General features: G+C 33.0%; 1 protein-coding gene across 1 annotated transcript in view; it reads right to left on the bottom strand.

Annotated features, from left to right (window-relative positions):
- The window catches only part of STXBP5L (syntaxin binding protein 5 like), a 304,365-nt gene that overhangs the window by 111,398 nt on the left and 176,567 nt on the right, over positions 1–16,400 (bottom strand). Inside the window, exons 18-19 of the mRNA XM_036243664.1 lie at positions 14,757–14,882; positions 1,989–2,140 (exon numbers count right to left, since the gene is read on the bottom strand). Of these exons, the coding sequence (XP_036099557.1) occupies positions 1,989–2,140; positions 14,757–14,882 (278 nt within the window). The remainder of the gene's footprint in view (positions 1–1,988; positions 2,141–14,756; positions 14,883–16,400) is intronic.

Here is a 16,400-nt window from a genome sequence, read left to right on the forward strand (position 1 = left end):
GTTTTACGTAGTAAACTTATTTGGTTTGCAAATAATATATATGATATCTCATAAATATCAAAATGGTTGTCTTTAATGTTCAGTATTAAAAAAGAAAGTTTAAGTTTAGTCTTTAATTTTGTTTTTATAACAAAGTGAGTGCTCATTTTATACACTAAATATAAAATTTATGACTTCATTAGTTTTTCTTAATTTTAAAGTCATCAAAATTCTAAGCTCTAATCATAAATGTGAAGGCTCAACAAGATTAAATTGAGTAACAGTTGTATTACTTGTCACCCCACTGTGTATATCCAGCAATAACTTAGATACTACCAGAGAAGCCAAAGCTTTTCTGATTGAATTGGTGCTTTTAGTGTGCAAACAGTGCCTGCCATCTCCTAGTATCTTCCTACCCTTGAGCGCATGAACTTTCAAAAGTCAACCCTTCTTTTTCCCAGTCATGAGGGAATCTTATGATATATGCATGCACAATTTTCCTTATTCTGTCTTCCTTTCAAAAGCCAGTAGTCACTGAGACAGAACTTATAAAATTTGAGATTTTCAGCACTCCTAAAATTTTGTTAAAAGTTGAGATTCCTGACAAACAAATAAACAAACAGAAAAATCCAGGTTCTGAAAGAGAATTTCTATGTTCCTGAAAAGGGTCAGAACTAGCATTTTGGAAAGGATTGAGGTTTACAAAAGAAATAAAGATATTTCACCATATCAAGTTATTTTTTCATTAGTCCAAAATGAAACTTCAGTGTCACATTCAGATGTTAAATTTAGAACATAATACCTATCATCATGCACTATTTTTATTTTAAAATATTCTTGCATGAGTATATTTTAGTAGTCTTCAATATTCAATTGATTAAAAATTTTTAAAAGAACTATCTAAAATTTAAAGAAACTGTATATTATCTGTTCACTGACCAAATTACTATAAATATATTTCTACTTGTGAACCTTTTATTTATTTATTTATTTTTAAATTATTTTCTTTATTGATTTTAAAAAGAGAGGAAGTAAGAGGGAGAGAGAGAGAGAAAATCGATGAGACAGAACATCGACTGGCCACCTCCTGCATGCCCGACACTGGGGATTGGGCCCACAACCTGCACATGTGCCCTGACCAGGAATCGAACCAGTGACCTCTTGGTTCATGGGTCAATGCTCAACCAGTGAGCCACACTGGCCCGGCATATCTGTGAACCTTTCAGTCCAATTAATTTTTTAACCAAACTGTCAGTGACAGAAAATATACAAAAGTTTTACAGTGTTTACAATGCCAACTACTTGGATATATACTAAAATTTCAGTAAAACTTTGGGTGGCTTGGCATATCAAAGTTTGGCATTAGAAATGTATAGGAAGTATTTCTTAAACCCTTATTAACCATATACATTTTTCTTTTGTATTTAAAATATATCAACTTTCTGACCCTGTCAAGATGTCATCTTTTGTAGCATTTTAAACATTAATTTAAAATGTTTATTACATTTGTTAATATACTTCCTAGAAAGTCATCAACCAACAAGGAAAGATGACAGCTAAAATATGGAGTTAATTAAAAAAAATTAAAAGAAGTGAATAACTACTTTTAACTAAATGAATGACTACTTTTAATTTATAACTTTAACAATTATGTTTTTACAGGGGCCAGATATACTAAGAGAAAATTATCTTCTTTAACACAACCCTTGAAAGCAATTTTTTCAACTAGAGACTGATTTTTATATTAATAGCTTATTTTCTATTATTTCCTAGGACTTCAACCTAAGAAACTTGAGATGCTTCCTAACTTTAAAACTGAAGTTTAAATACTTCATATACACTTCAAAGATTCTGGCTATGTTTCTGTCCAATTTTACTTACATGGCATTGTAAATTATGTTCACTTTATGTTGCCATGCATTTTAAAAGCATCACAGAAGATAAGAAATCTAAAGGTAAGAAAACAGATGAACTAATCAAGTTGGTAACCATCTTGTTTTATCTCCTACCTGCAATGAATTGCTTGTTTTTTCGAGGAGACCGTGGTTGTCGTTGGTATAGGTCACTTGATCTATATAGGTCAATGGTCCCCATGCTTAACAGTACTGTCTTCTGTATAAAATCCACCACAGCCAACCCATTGCAGTTCCCAAATGCAACTCTGAGAGAAAAAAAATATGCAGCTAGAATGGATCACACCAACCATTATTATTTTTACCTTTGAATTAAAAATAAGATTGCTGGAAAGTAAGGCTGTAGGTTTGGGGATGTCGGGCATTGATTGGAGCAGTCAGGAAGGATATTGTGCCTTTACATAGAATAGGCTGACCTTGTATAATAGCCACTGTAAAATTTTTCGCACAAAAATAAAATTGATCTCAATATTATTATAAGTAAATGTATAAATGACCATGGCAAAAGACAGGAATGAACTTCAATCACATTTTATCATGTAAGTAGTGATTACCCAATCTCCTCTTTAACTTTGTCTTATAAAAATCATGTAACATCGTTTTGGTATGCAACAGGGAAATAGGTCAAGCAATTTCATGCTTTTAAAAGCTACAGATGCTTAGGTATGTAATTAGGTGCCTTTTTGAAATGAAATGATGATTATTAGGCTCCAAATTGGTTCTCTTTTTAAACAGTGGCTATTTTAACACAAAATATTACATAAAAATTCATATCTCTATAAAGTTTTGACACTGTAGCAAATATAAACCAGTATAACTTTAATTTACAAAAAATCAAAATTTTCTCTTTTGCTCTTTATTTTGCCTCATTTATTAAAAGACAAAGACCATTTGCCTAATTTCAAAACTAAATCTCCTATGAAATTAAAACTACTCTCTTAAGCAATCATTTTGGTCACCTCAACCATTAGGCATACAATAACTTTCTTTTATCTCCATTTACAACATGTCTTCTAGCTGAACCATTGTAAATCTGTGTTTTTTGCTTCCTACATTAAATATACTCTAGTTGTATCGATGCTGTTTTACTCATTTTATATAAGGTACATGTTTTTATTGCTTAGAATGAATCAGGTTGGCAGATCATCTGCTTACTCTGAGTCTAGTTCTCTCCACCCATCTCACTGCCTTCCTTCCTCACAACAAATGAAAACTTCTAGGATACTACGTGTTTTGCTATTTCACACAGATTTTGGAAACTGGGAAAAAATACTGTTATAAAAATCAAAAGATCCCATCTTTATCATTTTATACATTATTTGACTTTGCAAAAAATTAATGAATCTTGCCAGGCCTGTTTCTTTACTTTATAATGAGAATTATAATACTAGATTTATCTAGTTCACACGGCCTTTAGGAATAGCAAATCAGGAATTTGTTAACATACTTTGAAAATTTTCCACACCAAATCAGAATTGACTTCAACATTATTATAAGTAAATTCAATATTAATAATTTATATATTATAGCAAGTTAATATCTTTATACTTTTTGTGTTAAAATATAGTTAATTATTTCTGTTTACAGCTGTGATAGTGTCCCTAAATGTAATACTGACAGGAGAAAAAATTAGGCAACTAGAATGTATGATACCAATCCCCAAAATTATTTTTATCTGTGAATTGAAAATAAGAATATTGGAGTGATATCAGCATTATGGCAAAGTGAGAAGACCTCTAGGTTTCTCCCCTTGAGGTAATAACAGACTATAATTTAACAAATGATTCCAAGGTCAACACATAAACACATCTGAGAGATCCGCACATTGAGACATCTAAAGGTGGGCATGTTGAAGTACTCAGGGAAAGTAGGCAAAAGAAAAGGATAAAGACAGATGCCACAGACACAGTCCTGGACTCATTATGGCCCCAGCTGATACAGTGAAGGGTCAGGGTGAAGCCCTTAGTCAGCAGCCCAGGGAGGGAAGGGAGGCAGCATTTCGACATGAGTGGCTAGTACACATTGTGACTGAGCCCAGTGATAGGGGGAAGAGATGTGGTTAAAAGTTCTGGCAGCTGCCATCACCAGAAAAAAAGGTTGCAGACACACAAACCTGCCTCCCCGCACCCACCTGGCTCCAGGTGACACAGTGGAGGTGTTGAGTTGCAGCTTGGAGGGGGCTGGTGCACATTGTGGCTAGTCCCAGCAGAAAAACCAAAGCTGCAGCATGTGAAAAACCACCTTCCCCTGCTCACCCCTTTCCTCACTCATCATGGCAGAAGCTGGTGGAGGAAGCTGGGAAACCTCAGATAGCATAGCATTGACTTCATTAGAAAGATTAATATAAGAATAATGGGCATACTGGAAGGAGAGGGGAACAGAGAGCATATTCAAACATATAATTGAGAACTTCCCAAACCATTGGAAAGAGCTGGAACCTTGAATCCAAGAAGCTCACAGAACACCTGAATGCAAAGAGACCTTATCTTCTTCAAGAAGGTAACACTTTCAAAAGTTAATGACAGCCCTGGCTGGTATGGTTCAACAGTCAGAGCATTGGCCTGCAGACCAAAGGGTCTTGGGTTCAATTCCCAGTCAAGGACATGTACCTGGGTTGCAGGTTTGAGCCCCGACACTGTTTGGGGCCATGTGGAAGGCAACCAATCTATGTGTGTCTCTCCCACTGTCTTAAAAAATAAAAAAAAACAACTAATGACAAAGAATTCTCAAGGGGGGAGGAGTGGGGTGTCACCTATAAAGGGAACTCCAATGAATTTTCATTAAATTTTTCAGCAGAAACCTTACAAGCCAGGAAAAAGTGAAATCAAATATGTAAGCATTTAAAAAGAGAAATCAAGAACCAAAAATAATATATCTAGAAAAGTTATGCTTCAGATATGCAGGAGAAATAAAGGCTTTTCCAGACAAAAGCTGAGAAAATTTTACCACCACAAGATCTGCATTGAAAGAAATGTTGAAAGTAGCTTTTACACTTGAAACAAAAAAGACAAAAGAATACAAAACCGAATATAACATACCCCCAGATAGAAGCAGGAAATTGTAACTCTATTTCAGAATAGAGTATTAAACACCTAATTATAACAAAGGTTAAAAGGGGTAAAAGCATTTTAAAAAGGACTATAGCTTCTGCAATTTGGAATACTCAGTATAAAACATAAAGGAGTAGGGGAAAAGGTCTGAACTTGCACAGGTGACTGGAGATAAGGAACACTCAGATGGAAAAGGACTACTGTATGTATAAATCTGTTTTTGCATAAACCTAATGGTAACCACGAAATGAAAATCTAGAACAGAGACATAACATAAAAATAAGGAGGGAAAAATGATAGATTACCACCAAACTAAAATAGCAGACAGAAACACAAAGGAAAGAGAAAACAATGGACACACAGAGCAACTAGAAAAAAAAAGATAAAATGTCTGTAATAAGTTCTCATATATTAATAATCACCCTAAATGTAAATGGACTGAACTCACCAATCAAAGAGCACAGAGTAGCAGGATGAAATAAAAAACAAGAGCTAATTATATGTTGCCATTAAAAGACCCATCTCAGCTAAAAATGATACTGTAGTTAGCTAATTATTGATGGGAAAGAAAGCAAAGGGAGACATTGTCAGGCATATTCATCTGGGAAGCAGTAGCCTGTTTGTTTCACCAGGATGCTACAGCTTCATACCCCAGGAAATCAAAGCGTTGCCACTCCAAGGGGATTAACACCTACTCCCTTCCCCACTCTGGTACTGGATTGTGTGTGTGGTAGGGGAAGATAAGGGCACATGCAGTAAGGTCAAAATGGTACAGAGGGAGGTGCTGGACCATAGAGGTCTGTCAGTCTAACCTGGGGAAAAGATCATGGCTAGGAGTGTGGAGCCAATGCAAACCCGTGAAAGTTTGGGAAGTTGATTGTGGTCATTTTGAAAAAGCTCTGGTTCCTCCCAAGCCTCAGAATACATAATCCCAGGAGACAAAACTTGTGCATGCACGAGAGCTCTCTCTCTCTTCTCTTTCTCTCTGACCTGTACTCTCCCGTACATTCACAAGTTCTCTCCCCATCACCCTGTGGCCATAGCAGCCCTGTGGCCAATGGCCATGCAGACAACAACACATGCAGTCTCCAGATAAAAATAAGCACTCTATTTTGCATACTCACAACTGTAAACCTACTTTTGCCCAACCCTGTATAATGGAATACTATTCAGTCATACAAAAGATAGAACATTGCCACTTGATAGTATAATGCTAAGTGAAATAATCAAAAAGAAAATGATACAAACTATATGATTTCACTCATATATGGGATATAAAACAAAAAACAAACTCATTGGCACAAATAACAGTATGATAGAGAAAAGGGGGTGAGGGGAAGATGAAGAGAATAAAGGCAGTCAAATATATAGTGAAGAAAGGAAACTACACTTTGGGTGGTACATACACAATGGAATATACAGATAATGTATTATAAAATTGTTACATAATGTTATTAACTAATGTTACCCCAATAAATTTAATTTAAAAATAAACAGAATAAAACAAAAATAAAAGAAATGTATTGTGCAGTTTGTAACACTTACAGAAATAAAACATGATACCAATACTAAAAACAAAGGAAAACAAGTATACTGTTATAAAGTTCTTATAGTATATGGAAGTGGTATAATGCTATGTATATATTCATTTATATAAGTCAAAGATATATAGTAAACTGTTGAGCAAACCATAAAAAAAATAAAGTTTTTAAAATTAAAATAAAATTTAAAAATACTAAGGCAACTGATAAGATAAAATAGAATCAAGACCTGGCTGTTCTGGCTCAGCAGTTAGAGCGTAAGCCTTTGGACCCAAGAGTCGCTGGTTCAATTCTGGTCAAGGGCATGTATCTCGGTTGCAGTTCGATCCCCAACCCTGGTGGGTCATGCAGGAGGCAACCAATCAATGTGTCTCACATCAATGTTTTTTTTTCTCTCTCTCTCACCCTCCCTTTCTGTCTGAAAATAAATGGGAAAAATGTCCTCAGGTGAGGATTAAAATTTAAAAAAATAGAGTAAAAGATAAATGTTTTAAAAGAAGGCAGGAAAAAAGAAAGGAGACAACATGGAACAAATAAAAAAAACAAATAGGAAAATATTTCCATTAAACCCAGCCATATAAACAATCACATTAATGTAAATGGTTTAAGTACTCCAAAAGGGCACAGGTTGCCTGAGTGGATAAAATCTTTGATGCTGATTGCAACAATTCACTTTAAATATAAATGAACAGGATAGGAAAAAATACTGTATAGTAATATGAAATTGCTAATTAAAAGACAGCTGAAGTGGCTATATTAAATCTACAATTGCCCACACAGTTTTGAAAGAAAGAAAGCTTGAGTATTTGCACTATATAATTTCAAGACCTACTCTAAAGCCACAGGAATCAAGATAGGCTTATATTGAAATAAAGATAAACAGAGATATTAATGAAACAGAAAAGTGTCCATTAAAAAACAAATAAATGGTCAACTGATATTGAACAAAAGTGCTATGGCAATTTGGAGGCAAGAAAATCTTTTCAATAAATGATCGTGAAACAATTGGACATTCATAAGTGAAAAATTGAGCCTTACCTTTTTCTTTCTATGATACACAAAAATTAACTTAAAATGGATCATGAGAAAATCATAGTAATTTAGGTTAGGTAGTTAAATAGGACATGAAAAGAACACAGTTTAAAATAAAAAACTGATAACCTGCATGATATCAAAATTAAATCATTTTGTTCTACAGAAGATATCATTAACAAAATAAAAAAGCAATCCACAGACTAAAGAAAACATTTGCAAAATACATATTTTGTTCAGAATATTCAATAAAAGATACATGTTTTAATAAGTAAAATTATTGAGTAATAAGACAACTTGATTTAAAAAAAAGAGTAGGCAAAAGATTTTACCAAACAAGATTTATAAGTGTGAAATAAACCCTAGAAAAATGCAGACCATCATTAGTCACCAAAAATATGTAAATTAAATCCACATTTAGATACAACTAAATCTACCAGACTGGATTATATTAAAAAGTCTGACAATATCAAGTGATGACAACATGTGGAAAAATTGAAACCCTCATACACGCTGGTGCAAATGCAAAGTGATATAGCCTATTTATAAAATAGTTTGCCTCTGTCTTACAAATGTATATTTACGATATGACCCAGTAATTCTTCTCCTTAGTTATTTAACTGAGAAAATGCAAACAAATGTTACATAAATATGTGTACCTGAATGTTAATAGCAAAAATTTATTTATACTACCCATAAACTAAAAACTACCCACATTTCCATTAAGTGGTAAATGGCTAAATACATTTTTATATTGACATAGTGGGATAATTATAAAGCAATGAAAAGGAACAAGCCATTAATACATACGACATGGATGAATCACAATAGCATTATGTTAACTGAAAGAAAAACAAAGTAATTTATGCTTCTATTTATATAAAATTGTAGTAAATGCAAACTTGTAGTCATAGAAAGCAAATCAATATTTTTGTATTGCCAAGGCTTGAGAGGTGATATTTAAATACAAAAGGCATTATATCATTAGTTTGTTAGTGGTTACATGATATATTTGTCCTGTATATTTGTCAAAACTCATATTGTATACTTAAAATTACTGAATAATATTTTCATATACCTTATACCTCAATAAAGTTATTTTAACATGAATAAATATTTAGTTAATTAAATTACATCCAAAAAGACAGTCTAAAAGAATCACAGCTAGAATAATGGAACACAATCCTGAATGTTCTGGAGAGAAAGAGAACAATAGGTAGAGAAAAGATTTTAAAATTGGATAGTTTGATTAACCTACCTAAAAGATAAAATGCTATCACTGAGAGAAATAAAGTGATATTTTGTTTCTGCCAATATCTTAGTAAGAAAATTCAAAGTAAAACTAACAAGGAGATATTTTAAAGATCTGGGATTTATAATAACAATAACTAATTTTTATTCATCTCTTTGTTTCTTTACTCAACACCTACCTTAAAGTATATTTTATACCAAAGTTAGCTCTTCTAAATTATACAAGAGTTGACAAATATTTCTATCTAGAAGTATAAAATATATTTGAATATAAAAATTAATATAATTTTCTTACTTAGAAAGGGAATTAAAAGCCCCAACTATAAAGACTCCAAAATCCGATGGGGTTCTGTTCTATTTGGCATTTACAAACAATGTTATTTATAAGTGTTTATATAAACATAAAATAAGTCAAAATGAAATGTTTTAAATATATATTTCTATTTTGTATCTTTAAATATGTCCACCAACTTGTGAATGGAAGAATAAAACATGGCATGTCCATAAAATAGAATATTATTTAGCAATAAAAGGGAATAAAGTATTGATACATTCTACAACATGAATGAACTTCAGAAACATGCTAAGTTCAAGAGGCTGAATGAAAAACCACATAGTAAATTATTACATGTCCAGAAAAGACAGATCTATAGAGACTGCAAATAAATTAGTGGTTGTCTCAGGCTAGTGCTAAAAATAATAATTGATGACAAATAAATATGAGGGTCTTTGGGGAGTAATAAAATGTTCTAAAATTTCATTGTGGTTATGGTTTTGTACAACTCTGCAAATTTACTAAAAGTAAATGTATACTGAAATGGGTAAATTTCAAGTTATATAAATTATACTAAAATAAAGTGTCTGGTGTTTTTTTTTAATTTATTTTTTAACTATGCTGACCTTTATTTTCTACATAAAAATCAGGTCAGCCCTGGCCGGTTTGGCTCAGCGGTTAGAGCGTCGGACTGCGGTCTGGAGAGACCCGGGTTCGGTTCCCGCTAAGGGCATGTACCTTGGTTGCAGTTTGTCCCCAGCCCTGGTTGGGTCGTGTGGGTGGCAACCACTCGATGTGTCGCTTTCACGTCGATGTTTCTCTCTCTCTCTCTCCCTCTCACTCTATCTGAACAAAAAAATATCGAAAAATGTCCTCGGGTGAGGATAAAAAAAAAAAAAAAAAAAAATCAGGTCAAGGAGTTTGACAAAGATTTTCATACCTCTTCCATGTATAAGAGGCAGCCTAGGAAATGTCTTTAAAAAACACTTCATATTATCATTATTTATTGCTTTCCATCCCCACCCCCCACATTTCAGATGGATGACAAATTCCTTGAAAACCACAAACTACCAAAACTGACAAAGAAAAATAAAAAATCTGAATAGTTCTTTATTTTAAAAATTATATTTGTAATGTAAAACCTGCCCACAAAGAAAACTCTAGGTTGAGATTACTTTACCAGTTAATTCTGTCAAACACCTAAGAAAAAAATAATACCAATCTTATGCAAAATTTTCTGAAAAGAGAGAACCTGGGAACATTTTTCAATTCATTTTATGAAGCCTAAAAACAATGATACAAAACCTAACAAGGAAATTAAATATTAATATTCCTTATAAAAAAAAATCTTAAAAATCCTTAAGAAAACATTGCCTTATTGCAGATGACATGATATTATGTATTGAGAACACTACTGATTCCACCAAAAAACTTTCAGAACTAATAAATTAATTCACTAAAGTAGCAGTATAAAAAAATTAATATTCAGATATCAGTTGCATTTTTATACATCAATAACAAATTGTTACAAATCAAAATAAGAAAAAACAACAGTCCCATTTACAATTGCATAAAAAAGTATAAAATACCTAGGAATAAATTTAACAAAGGAAGTTAACAGACCTGTACTCAGAAAACTATAGGACATTAAAAAAAAAATTGAAGACACAAAAAAATGTAAGATATACTGTGCTTATGGATAAGAAGAATTAATAGCATTAAATTGTTCATACTACCCAAAGCAATCTGCAGGTTCAGTACAATACCTATCTAAATACCAATAGCATTTTCCACAAAACTAGAACAAATAATCCAAACGTATATATGGAACCACAAAAGACTCCAAATAGTCAAAGCAATCTTAAGAAAGTAAAACAAAGTTGGAGGTATTAGCCTACCTGATATCAAACTATACTACAAGGCTATAATAATCAAAACAGCATGGTACTGGCAAAACAAAACAAAAAAAACACATAGATCAGTGGAACAGAATAAAGAGCCCAGAAATAAACTCATGCCTATATGGTCAATTAATTTATCACAAAGAAAGCAATATATAATGGGGTAAAGACTGTCTCTGTAATACATAATGTGGAGAAATTTGGACAGACACAATGAAACTGGATCACTTTCTTAAACTATATACAACAATAAACTCAAAATGTATTAATGATTTAAATGTAAGAGCTGAAACCATAAATAAATAAAACTCTTTGACATTGCACTTAGTAATATTTTTTTATATGCCTCCTCAGGCAAGGGAAAGAAAAGAAAAATAAATAGAACTACATCAAACTACAAAGCTTTTGCACAGAAAAGGATACCATCAACAAAACAAGACAATGTACTGAATGGAAGAAGATATTTTCCAATGATTCATCAATAAAGGGTTAATATCCAAAACATACAGGGAATTCATACAACTTAACATTAAAAAATCTGATTAAAAAATGGGCAGAAGACCTGAATAGACATTTTTCCAAAGGGACATACAGATGGACAACAGATATATGAAAAGATGCTCAACATCATTACTCATTAGGGAAATTTGAATTAAAATCACAGTGAGGTATCACTTCACACTTGTCAGAATGGCTATCATCAATAAATCAACAACATGTTGGTGAGAATGTGGAGAAAAGGGAACCCTTGTACACTGTTGGTAGGATTGCAAATTGCTGAAGCTACTATGAAAAACAGTATGGAGGTTCCTTGAAAATTTTTAAAAAGAACTACCATATGACCCAGCAATTCCACTGCTAGGTGAAAGAAATCCACCACACACCACACTATGCTCATTGCAACATTATTTTCAGTAGCCAAGACATGGAAGCAACCTAAGTGTCCATTGATAGATCACTGAATAAAGAAGTGATACAACTGGCTGGATGGCTCAGTTGGCTAGAACACTGTCCCATATACCAAAAGTTTGCAGTTTTGATTCCTGGTCAGGGCACATACCTAGTTTGCGGGTTCCATCTCCAGTTGGGATGCATATAGGAGGCTACCAGTTGATGTTTCTCACATTAATGTTTCTCCCTCTCTCTCTGTCTCTTCCTCTCTCTCTAAAAAGTTAATAAAAACATACCCTTGGTGAAGATTTTTTGCAAAAGTGGTACATATACAGTGAGATATTATTCAGCTCTTAAAAGAATGAAGTCTTACCATTAGCAACAACATGGATGACCTTGAGGGCATTATGCTAAGTGAAATAAGTCAGACACAGAAAGACAAATACCACATGATATCATTTATATGTGGAATTTAAAAACCAACCAACCAACCAACCAAACAAACAAACAAACAAACAAACAAAACAGAAACAAACATAGATACACAGAACAAACTGATAGTTTCCAGATGGGATAAGGGTACTGGACATGGATCGAAAAGGTGAAAAGAATAAAAAGTACAAATTGCCAGTTTGAAAAACATCATGGGGATGTAATGTACAGACAGGAAATACAGTCACTAATATTGTAATAACTGTATATGGTGTAAGATGGGTAATAGACTTATTGAGGTGATCACTTTGTAAGTTATATAAATGTCTAATCACAAAGTTGTACACGTGAATCTAATAATATTTCATATCAACTGTAATTAAAAATAATTCAATAAAAACAATATGAGAATAATATTTTAAAAATAAGATTAAGGCCCTCCTTTTCTTCTCCAGAGATTTGCTTATACTCCAGAGTAAAGATGTGGTTTCTCTCCATATAAAAGAATAGGCAGGCCCTGGCCGGTTTGGCTCAGCGGTTAGAGCGTCGGCCTGCGGTCTGAAGAGACCCGGGTTCGGTTCCCGCTAAGGGCACGTACTTCGGTTGCAGTTTGTCCCCGGCCCTGGTTGGTCGTGTGGGTGGCAGCCACTCGATGTGTCCCTTTCACGTCGATGTTTCTCTCTCTCTCTCTCCCTCCCACTCTATCTGTACAAAAAATTGGAAAAATGTCCTCGTGAGGATAAAATAAAATAAAATAAAATAAAATAAAATAAAATAAAATAAAATAAAATAAAAGAATAGGCAGGTCACCAGATGACCTATTTTCATATCTGAGTTTTTTAAACTCTGAGTTCTCTTGTAATACCACTGCACATGCAGGTACCATCTGTTCTTCAACATGTTACCCTGTTGGGACTGAGGCTCAGGGAACTGATGTAAGATGTTACTCTAGGTGCTGTTTTTGCTATCAATAATAATAAACTGTCTTTGTCACTTACCCAGAGGCCAGTTTTCTACCAAGATATGTACATAGAAAAATGTGACAGGCAACTAGCTTGTAAGAGGCGAATAAACTCAGACCCTGCACAGTTTCTGACTTAACAGTTGCCCCTTGGTAAATTCTTCAAAATAGAACAATCAATAATATGGGAAAATAGGGCTATTCAGCTAGCTAGATTTCATTACATAGACTCTTGGGATTTATTTTTTTAGTTTTGACTTGGGCCATCTAGGATACTGGACAGCAAGTAGTTTCCAAAGATTTTTTTTATAATAATTGTGATTGTCCTTATCTTTTTCTCTTTCTTAGACATCTAATATCCATGTATTTAAATGCTGCCACAATGCCACAATTTATAATCATAAGGAGGCTAAGGCATTCATGGTCAGTCTGTTTAGGGGCTGAGTTTGACCAAAAAGGTGGAATTAAATTCTAGCAAGAAAAAAAATGGTACAGACCTAGTATAACTCAGTTGGAAGTATTCCCAAATAATGATAAACATAATACAAAAAAAAGTATTTTATATATGTATGTCACAAATGAAACAGCTATGGTCTCCTGGAGAAGCCATAACTGGTTTAGTTGATGTTTCATAATGCTGCCCAAGAGCAAATACCCTGACTGGTCTCATTATATCTTACACAAGGAAAGGAAAAATACTAATTTCACTATTTAGAATGTGTCTATGTTTTTTCTTTATCTGCTTTTTTCTTTTTCTCATATATAAATTCTGTTTTTATATTTGTTAGATAAGGTCAATCTATTATTACTCTACTCTGTATCCAAGTAAAAAATGTGGTAATAATTATGTCTTCAAATGATTCTTTGACAGGTGGTAATAAAGCACTGTTCTTTCTAGCCCTGGCATACCCTACTATTCTCATGTTGTTTCTCTATATCCTAGATAAATAATCCACTTTTTAAAAACTCCTCAAATTATCCCATCTTGAATATGTCACGTGCATCCTGCTCTGAACCTAAAAGATACATTTTATATGTATTAATACATTTAATCTTTTTAACAACATTTTATCCTCATTTTACAGATGAGAAAACAGAGCACAGAGACTTAAGTAACTTTTCTAAGATCCAACAGCTAGAAAGAAGCAGAGTTAGGATTTGAATCCCAAAGAATCTGACTAGCATTCAAAATAAAACACAAGGAGAAAAACAATAGAATATACAAACAAAACCAAGAAAAAAAGTGTAAGTGTAAAAGTATACAAATGAAAGTATACGTGTAATAACATCCTAACCATTTGCTAACAACATTAAAAATAAAAACACTATCATACGTTTGATATCAAGAACAAATGATCATAATTTATACTTAAATTATTTTTCTTATGTCATTTTTTTTCTCTAATAAAAATCCAGGTAAGGACTTCTTTCCATATTTAGAATTTCACTTAAGTATTTTAAAGGAAATATCTAAATATTTCAAACACATTAGATAAATAATACAAATTAGAAAGAACGTTTAGCTACTTACATTCCATATGCTGAGTTTACAGCAAGACTAGTAATCTGTTGGGGGGGTTCACCATCCACCCACACCAACTGAATAACAAGTTCTGCTTGATAACCTGGAGGCATCCTCACTGGTCGTGTCTTAACACTAGAAAAAAAGAGAAAAAGTAGTTCTGTTAATACAGTTTAATAAGTATGTTCATGCTTATCTTCACAATTTACATAAAATCTTCCTACGAAATATACAACCCCAGGCATTAAGGGCAGTATGCAGCTGGACAATGTCTTCTAGCTTTCTCAAAATACAATAAGCCACCTGTGATTGCTTAGGTTTTTCATTAAGTAGCTGTTTAGTCAGGTCCACAACTTCAACTGGTCTTTATTACTTCCTTTTTTTCTTTTGAGAATAGTATTTTTAATTCTTTTTATTATTTATTTTTCTTATGAAATAGTTGTTACATATTTTAAGTTATAATGCATAAAAAAAAAATAACCATCTATCTACCAAATCTACCACCCAATGTAAGATTTCAACATATCCAAAACCAGAATTCCTGCTCTTTCCCTCTAAATTTGCTCCACCTGAACTCTTCTCTATTCCAGTTGATAGCAACTTCTATCCTTCTAATTATTCAGTTTAAAAAGAAAAACACTTAAAAATCATTCCTGACTAATACCCTTGTTTCATACCTCACATCCAATCAATCATTGAATGCTGATGGTGTTATCTGAAAAATGTATTCAGTATATGACTCCTTTTTACTTCTCTATAGCTACTATCCTGGTTACGATTAACAAATAAAAATACAGGATTTCCATTAAAGTCTGAATTTCAAATAAACAATACATGGGTTTGTTTTTTTTTTTACTATATGTATGTCCCATGCAATATTTGGGATATACTGAAACTAAAAATGTCATTGCTTATCTGAAATTCAGATTTAAAGAGTTATTTTGTATTTTTAATTGCTAAATCTGCAAGCCCTCAACATCATCTCTAGTTAGGTGCAAGCATCCTCCTTACTGGTCTCCTGGTTTCTACTCTTTTCCACCATCTCAAAATCAATTTTCAACATAGCCACCAAAGTGCTCAATTTAAAATTTATGTCTGAACATGACACTTCTCTCTTTCAAACCCTACAATGACTCCCTATTTAATCAGGAATAAAAGCCAAAGTCATTACAATGGCTTTCTATTGCCTGACTTCATCTCCTACTACCCTCTCCACTAGTCTTATTCTCTTTGTCCTAGCTATACTGACCTCCTTATATGCCAGGCACTTTAAGGCCTTTGCTCCAGCTGTTCCTTCTGCCTAGAACACTTTTCCACCATGTCTTCTTCAGCTAACTCCATCTACATTTTGTTTAAATCTCATCCTCTTAGTGAGGCCTAGGATGATGACTATCTATTTTATACACTAGGATGCACAAAGGCAAAAAATTTAAAAATTATTAATTGCACAAATATGTGTATATTGGTAAGAATTTGTAATGTTGCTAAAAATTAAGCATTGCCTTGCTGAAATGCTTATTTATTAGCTAAAATATATGGCAATCTAATCCAGCAAAGGAAAAGTGATTTACGGATGGATGCCAATATATAATTTATCAAAGCATAGATTATATGCAACTCAAAAACCACTTGTAATAAGATGTAATTCATAGA

The sequence above is a fragment of the Molossus molossus genome, unplaced genomic scaffold (genome assembly GCF_014108415.1).
Source record: "Molossus molossus isolate mMolMol1 unplaced genomic scaffold, mMolMol1.p scaffold_m16_p_5, whole genome shotgun sequence".
NCBI classification, from domain to species: Eukaryota; Metazoa; Chordata; class Mammalia; order Chiroptera; family Molossidae; genus Molossus; species Molossus molossus.